The 8126-nt window shown below is 36.3% G+C and overlaps 1 protein-coding gene across 1 annotated transcript; it reads right to left on the bottom strand.

Annotated features, from left to right (window-relative positions):
• Positions 1-4688: 4688 nt before the first annotated feature.
• On the bottom strand, positions 4689-7878 carry LOC107937113 (protein AUXIN SIGNALING F-BOX 2). Its single transcript, XM_016869931.2, is given in 4 exon segments — positions 4689-5318; positions 5321-5621; positions 5709-6204; positions 6623-7878. Coding segments are annotated over 4 exon segments (1737 nt in total). The 5' UTR covers positions 7081-7878; the 3' UTR covers positions 4689-4836.
• Positions 7879-8126: the final 248 nt, after the last annotated feature.

The raw sequence follows: 8126 nt of genomic DNA, 5'->3' as shown, positions 1-8126 counted from the left end.
CAAATTGAATATATGCTTATATATGATGATATACATTCATGAAATTGAGATATTGGTTGTATTGAAAAGTGAAATGAATCCCTATTAACTGTATCGGGCTGAGTCGGATATAGATGGTATGCCATAGGATAGGAAAAGCTCAAGGATTACTTTGACCTCGATTCGATGAGACACTGGGTGCCAATTTGCTTCGGTTTAACCGATGAGACACTGGGTGCCAAATTGGTATGTTGATTGGATCCGTATATCTGCCCGAGTCCATGTCATGTTAATAGGGGAAAGTAAAATAATAATTTATGTGATTGATATTGAAATGGCAAAGATGAGAAATAAGTAAGAGATGAGAAAATATTGAAATGACAAATATGAAAAATACTTATGAGATGAGAAATGAAATATGAAATGATGAATTGCGATGTGAAACTTGAATGAATTCAAGTATTGATCAAATATATGAATCATGCCATTGCATGAGATGATGTTAAATGAAATGTCATTGATATATACTTATATATTTGAATATGTGAAAATCTTAGTAAATGTGAATAAGAAATGAGCAAAAATTATACTATTGAATTGAAACACATGAACATAGCTTACTTGTTGCATTTTGCATTTCAAATACTTATATCAAGTTTATATTGTTCGGATTATAGAAATACCACAGAGTTTTACTTAGTGTGCGATTTTATTTTCCGTGCGCAGGCTAGGTACTGTTCGATTTATTGCCAACTCAGCATCAAATCACAAATCCCGAGCTCAAGTGTGGTGATATTTCATTTTGTAATAGCATGTACCTAGAGGAGTCTTTTGTTGATATTTTTTTATAATATGTTGTTAACTTAGTTGCTAGTGAAATGATGGTTAAATGTGCATATGATTGTGGTTGAGGTTATGTTGGTATGTTGCCTAGTTTATATTTTGGTATGTGATAGTTTAAAGTTTGGTAGCTCAGCATAATGCTTGGTATGTGCTTAGCTTCATATTTGGTAACTTTAGAAGTTGAAAGTTAGTTCAAATATGGTAAATGTGATATGAATGAAAGTCTTGAATGTTTTATGTGTTGTTGATGTATTTGAACATATAAAATGTGGTACCAATAAGGGTACATTGGTTAGGCATATTAGGTGATAAATTTGGTGTATTTTTGGGCATGTTTAATCGTGTTTTGAATAGGTTAAATGATTGGTAACTGAGTTGCTTAGTACCCAAGTAAGTAGGAAATAGTAAACTTGAGTTTTAAGGTACTTTTGGGTGCACACGGTCTGGCCATATGGGTATGTGTCACACATGAGCAACACACATAGGCGTGTGACCCAAGTCAGAGAGTTACACGGCCCGGCCACATGAGTGTGTGTCTCAACTGTGTAAGGCACACGGCCTGGCCACACGGGTGTGTGACCCTTGAAATCAAAATTTTTGTAATTATTTTCTAAACTTCCAGAATTGTTTCAAATTAGTCTCTTCCTATTTTTAAACTACTTTTAAGGTCCCGTAGACTCGAAATAGGGGCTGTAAGAGTAATTTTTACTCTGTATTAGGGTGGATTAGGAAACCTAAATTAAGTGCATTCTACTAACATCATCGAAGATAAATTAAAAAGATAATCGTAAATAGGATATGGAAAAATACTCTGATGCTAATAATTGGAATAGTCTTGTATGTATCCGAATTCTGACATTCAAGAAAGGATAAATTGTTATAAGAGTGTAGACAGTGGAAGACTAAATTTAGCAATGTATAAATAATGATAATAGTGTAGACAGTGGAAGACCAAGTTTGGCATTGTATAGCATGAATCATTATTCGATTGTATAATATTCCAGTATGATATGATCTGATTTTTTGTGACCTGCCCCTGCATATTAAATTGTTAATGGCTAGTATATATATGTGTAATTATGATTGATTAATTGTATGACGTGTTAGTAATGCTCATGACCCTAATCCAATGACAGAGAGGGTTTAAGGGTGTTACAACAGGAGCAGGCAACCACCGATCAATATCATATTCGGTACCGTGGCCCAACACATCTCTCGGTATAACATGGACAATACGGTAAATCCCAAACTTAGTTTTTTGCATTCATTGAAGTCCACTAGATGTAGTAGTCACCTTACGTGCACTAAATTTCATGATTTGTCAGGCATTAAAATTCCCCCGATTAACCTTATAATGAAGGCTCAAGCATATTGTTCTTTGACCTCCTCCGTTGGGTCTTTAGGGAGCTCGTTGAAATTATCATCCAACCAATTGATCGATATTTGATCACATTCAAACTTGTTTGGGACCTTCCCTAACAGTGCTCTGTAGAAGGCCACTTTACGCGGAACGACTGCTGATCCCATGATGGTTGGCCTATCCGCTAGCAGACCAAGTTGTAACACTACTTTCTCGAGTGTGATTATACACTCGCCACATGGAAGGTGGAAAGTGTGTTTCGGGCCTCCATCTTTCCACCAACATGCTGATTAGTGTAAGATCGAGTTTGCAGCCCTCAGTTATGCGAAACGCATACAAGAATCCAACCTCTTGCAACTTGCCACGAATTTCAGAGATCGTAGGCTTTCCCATACTATGAACGAAGCCCACTAGAATACGATCATCCATCTATTTACACAACAAAAAAAATTAAATTAAAAAGAATTAAATTTAACATAATTGAAAATAACGAAATTTAAAATTTCGTCTTACCATTACTGCTTGGGCGGTGGAAATATGTTTGTCGTCAAAGCAGATTAGAGATACGGCCATTCATGAGAAATCGATTTGAATGAATAAAAACGAGATAATTAAAAAATAAATAATATTTTTAAATGAAAATATCAAAAAATTTAAAACGAGATAGTTGAGAGAGTTTGAGAGAAGGATACGAATGAAAAAATGAAATTTTGGGAGTATTTATAAGGTAAAAAAATTATTGTTGGGGGGGTTTATTTTCTTTTACTGTTAGCGCGATAATATTCAAAAAGTCGTTGCTTTGTTATCGTTGAGGGAAAGCACGTCTAGCTAGGCGAGCTTTCCTGCCACCTGTGTAGAAAGCGCGCCTAACTGGACACGCTTTCTATTTCTCTCTCCTAAAAACAGTCCATTTCTCTAAAAAAAACCCGCCTAACAAACTAATTAAATAAAAAAAAAGGGCGTTTAAGCCTATCTAAGCCGTATAAGAGAGTAGTTATGCTCTTTGTTGTTAGTGTTCAAACCTTGTTATTATCCCCTTCCTCAATTTATAATATGTATAAAAAAATGGAAAAAATTATAATTTTACGGTAAAACTAACTCTTTTTTTAAAGTTAAAAACACTTAAATTCAACTTTTTAAATGCAATTTTTTAAAAAAAATGAGTTGAAAATATAAACTACACTTTTGCTATAAAAAATGCTTTTAAATTACTAATCTTATCATCTTATGCTTGGATGAGAGAGAATTTGGATTGGTTTTTAATTTAATGGAAAATAAGCCTCCCTTGCTTTCCTTTAAAAGAAGAAAGCTACCATAATACATCATTTCTTTTTTTAAAAAAAAATCCAAATAATGTCCTTTATCAAAACCCAATCGAATTCTCTTAATTGGTTTAGTAATCAACGATTATTTTATCCTATAATTCATTTGAATTCGAATTTCTGAAAAAAATAATAGTAAACCTTTATTTAGATAGCTCCCACTAAACTCAATGTATACATGTGTGTGATGTGGATGCTTGAGTACAAAAATACTAAAACTTTTAATTTTACCATGCAAAAAAAAAAAACAATCAAATCACAAACAACATACATCCAACAACTATCAACAGTTGAATTCATGAATCCAACCACATATAAGATATATAAGGTCATCATTGAATAAAGGAACTCAAAATCAATCAATACATCACCCCATCATTTACCACAATCAAGGATTGTTGAAGAAATGGTTACAAACTTGATCATCATCCATCTTTTCAATCCTTCGATTCACCTTATCATCCAATGTTTAACTTCTAATCCTTCACTAATGATTTGTACTAACAAAATTATGTTTTATTTATACTACAATTAGAAGTAAAAAAAATTATCCTTAAAACATGCAAAATACGAAATCATGGTTTTAAAAGTAAAATCATACAAAAACTAAAGCTTTTTTTAAGGAATAAAGGGAAACAAAATGTAGTTTTTGATGATGATCTCTTAGTTCTGTAAATTAATTCCTTTCAACAGGTACCCTTCATTCGAATTTATGTTGTCGTATTAGGGTTTATCAACACCATCTCTACACCTTCACATCATAGATAGACAGCTATTAATTTTAAGTAATCAAAATGTGAAGTGGGAGGAGAAAAAACTATTTAACATGTAGGCATAGGTTAGTTGACGTACAAGTTTTGAGTGATACGCATTTCCAAGTTGAAGATGATTTTGCTCAGCTTTCAAAGAGCTGACCACTATTTGAAATGATTGGACTGTAGAGATGATGAAGTCATCCATGCTCTTACAATTTCAACATGTCCTAATCATGATTCGGGCTTAGTTCATTATGAACTTCACCTCTTCAAGAAGGGCGGGCCCGGCCGCCACTTCTCTACCTACTGCCCTTGTACACTGATTTTTCTTTAGTCAACCCACTGCCTACACCATTAATTTCTGCTTAATCCACAAACTTCATTGCATTGCTGGATAGGATGCCAACTTTAAATAACAAGGATTACAAATACCAAATCTCTTGTAAATTAAACAAAGGTAGCATACATCTCTAGATCACCGACCAGCTAGATCCATGAAAATAAAATTGTCCCTAACAAAGTAGTACTCTAGTTTTAACAAAACAGAAATGAAAACGGCTGAGCCAAAATAATGCACCTACAAAAGCCACACATACTCCGGCGCATCTTTCCTATCCCCCACCAATGTCCGATACAAATACATCTTGTCTACCAGAAGCCTATCATCGAAGCTAAATTCCAACTGTTCACTTTCCAACTTTTCACTTTCGTTTATGATCTCCACATTCAGGCTTGGCATCTTCTTTGCGAGGGTCTTGCAGGCTCCGAGGGTAACTTCGCAGGAGGACATCCAAAGGGATCGCATTGTTTCATACTTTCCCATGTCCTGTAAAAGTGCTACGTCACCAAAGGGGCAGTCCCTAATCTCTAGCTTGCGGAGTTTTTTGCAACCGTTCAACACGTAGAGCATTCCTTTGTTACTGTCGCCGGCAAAAGCAATGGACAGCATTTCGAGCTTCTTAGCATACATTCCTATGTAAAGAAAAACCTGATCAGTCAGAAGGCCAGAGAGTGATAAACGCTTCAGACTCTTGTTAGACCGGACAATTGCCCCAAACCTTCATCCAATGGCTGATTGGTTACAGGGTCAGCTTTTACGGGGTCAAGGATGCACAACCTGAAACGGATAAAATTTGTGCAATTCTTGGCTACAGTGATGAGGGCAGCATTCGTCATCTGATGACAGAAATACAGCAATGAGTTGAGCTTAGGACATCCTGCAGATATAAGGACCAAACCTTCCTCTGTCACTGCAGCATTTTCGGCATCAAATGGATCCGATGGGAAAACCCTCAATTCCTGCAATTCTTTACAAGTTGAAGCTACAACTCCGAGTCCTTTGTCTCCAATACAATCCAGTATCTGCAACATTTAAAGTTTAAACTGATTATTGCCATTCAGTTAATCGGAACGCCTACAACTGGATATCAAATAACTAAAAGATCGTACCCACAGACGCTGAAGTTTCCTGCAGTGCTGAACCAGCTTCGTGAGATCATTACCTTGAAGACCCGGAGCATAGCTCAAGTTCAAGAAGGTCAGGTTTTCGCAAATAGGATAAATAGCTGACATGCAACAAGGAGCAACCTCCAAAAACCCAGATAAACTCCTGATTGAATTGCACAATTGAATGACAGCTTTCAGTTTGCTGAAGACCTCAGAAGATGGATCATCCACATAAGACCCAATACCCAAGTCCACCAGTTGGGGTGCTCGCATCAACAGTTTTTGGAGCGTATCAAGCGGCACCACACGGTTTAACCTCAAACTCTTGAGGTTAGGCGACCTTGCCACAAGTCTTTCAAGAGATGCTAAGTTTATTTCTCCTTTAAGGCATGCGAAATTGAGGGAGACAAGAGATGTGCAGCTTTCAGGAAAGCAACTAAGCCAATGGCCTCTATGATCCTCAACTTCATTTTCTTGTAAATCCAGCTCCCTAAGAAACCTAGAATCAAATAATACCAAACACAGAAAACAAATTAAAAGCCGCACCATCCTAAATGCTTCACTATCGTATTATGGAAACACATAGCGACAGAATCCCACCTATACAAGTTAATGAACCATCAAAATTCAGAACTAGGGTTTATATTAGATATATTATTGCAGCTAATAAGTTGCATAGTACAAGGAAACCATTGGCACTTAGGCTGTAGCCACACAACCCAAGCAAACAACTAAGTAAACAGGCTGCTGCATCATACCACATCCAACACCACAAAACCAATACATGTGACTCGTCAATGTAACATAAAACACGGTTCTCATATAAATCCACTTTCATGAGCACTTGCATATTGCTACTAAGAATCTCATGAATATCAAATTATGGCACAACCCAAGTAGGGAATAAAGATTGTTACCTGCAATTGGCAGCAATAGCAGCAACACCATCAGTGGTGAAACCTTCACAGCTGACGAGAACCAAAGACTTAAAATTGGGAAAAGATTTAGAGAGTAGCTCAAGGCTGTCATCAGACACAACCATCCTCTTAAGTCTAAGCTCTTCTAATCCGATTCTACTCTTAGCCAAGGCTTTGATCCATGGGTAAACAAAACCTCCCCAATCATGTGGCACCAAATTGAAGTCAGCGAAATGCGGCTTCCCTTTCAAAGTCAGTGATTTCAAACCTGGAAATCTGGCTATTAACCTCTGTGGAGTGATAGAATAACAGTTGCCAATGAAAACCCTTTGCCTGCTGTATCTTTCGATCTTGTACCATGATTTGCAAACTAAGGACACTGAATTCCGGTCTTTGTGGGATGTAATGAAATCGAACACGTGCTCTACGACTTCATCTGGGAAATAATTCATGTTCATTGTTTTTTCTCTAGGTAACTCCCCCAGAGAAAGAGGAAGACAACTTGATTAGAAAAAACTAGAAGAATGAAGACCAGATCTGAAAATTTTAACTAAGAACCATAGTGGGGTGAGGAGATTCAAAAAAAAAAGGAAGTTTTTTTTCTTTAAAATGTTTCGAAATCTCTCTCAAGAACCCAAGTGAAAGAGAGTGAAAAGGAACTCGAATTCTCTCGAGAAAAACAGAGATATTTTTGGAGTGAAAATGAAAGAGAAAAATGGATTCTTTTCAAGGATCATCTTCAAAAACCCAAAGAAATAGAATTTACACTACAGTTTAACGGAGCAAAGAAAATAAAGGAAGAAAATCAGTGGGAATTTTCTTCATAGATCTGAAGAAGCTTTAACTTCTATAAGTGGAAAAAACTGTCATCTGAATCTAAGTTTTAATAATTACAAACAAATACAGGAAAATCATAAATAAAAAGAAAACTCTTCTTCCTTTCCTTCCCTCTTACTTACAAAACCGAACCAGTTGAAAAGTGTTGAACTTGAAAAAGAGGGAGAGGGAGGGAGAGTAACCAAGGTTGGGTTTTGGGGGTAGTACAAGAGGGTTAAGGTAATGATCAGAGGGTGGGTATTGAATGGACGAGAAAATTAAGAGAATCTGGAGCGTCGAAAAGTGGAGCATGCATGTGTCTTTATCTCTGGTTTCGAGTCATACTAAAAAGTAAAGCGACCAGTAAGCAATGCAATGCAATGGGAGATGTCAGGGAAAGAAAACAACCTTTGTTTTTGGGTGTAATGACAAGAATGCCACACACAGGGGACAGCAGAGCAGATAAGGGTTATATTGTTTCACTCGCGCCAGTATAGGTAGTCGCTGTCTCAGTCCACGACACCTCCATGTGAGTGGGGCATACTCCAATCAAAGCCTGCCAAATTCATATTCCCTTTTTCTTATTATATTTTATTCTAGGCAAGGTATAGTTCTTTTTTTTTTTTTTCTTATCATGGGCACCTAAAACTATTAAACTGTTATTCATTTTACCTCTCAATCTTTAGTT

This window comes from Gossypium hirsutum, chromosome A07 (assembly GCF_007990345.1).
Source record: "Gossypium hirsutum isolate 1008001.06 chromosome A07, Gossypium_hirsutum_v2.1, whole genome shotgun sequence".
Classification (NCBI taxonomy): Eukaryota; Viridiplantae; Streptophyta; class Magnoliopsida; order Malvales; family Malvaceae; genus Gossypium; species Gossypium hirsutum.
This window is presented reverse-complemented; position numbering and strand designations above follow the sequence as displayed.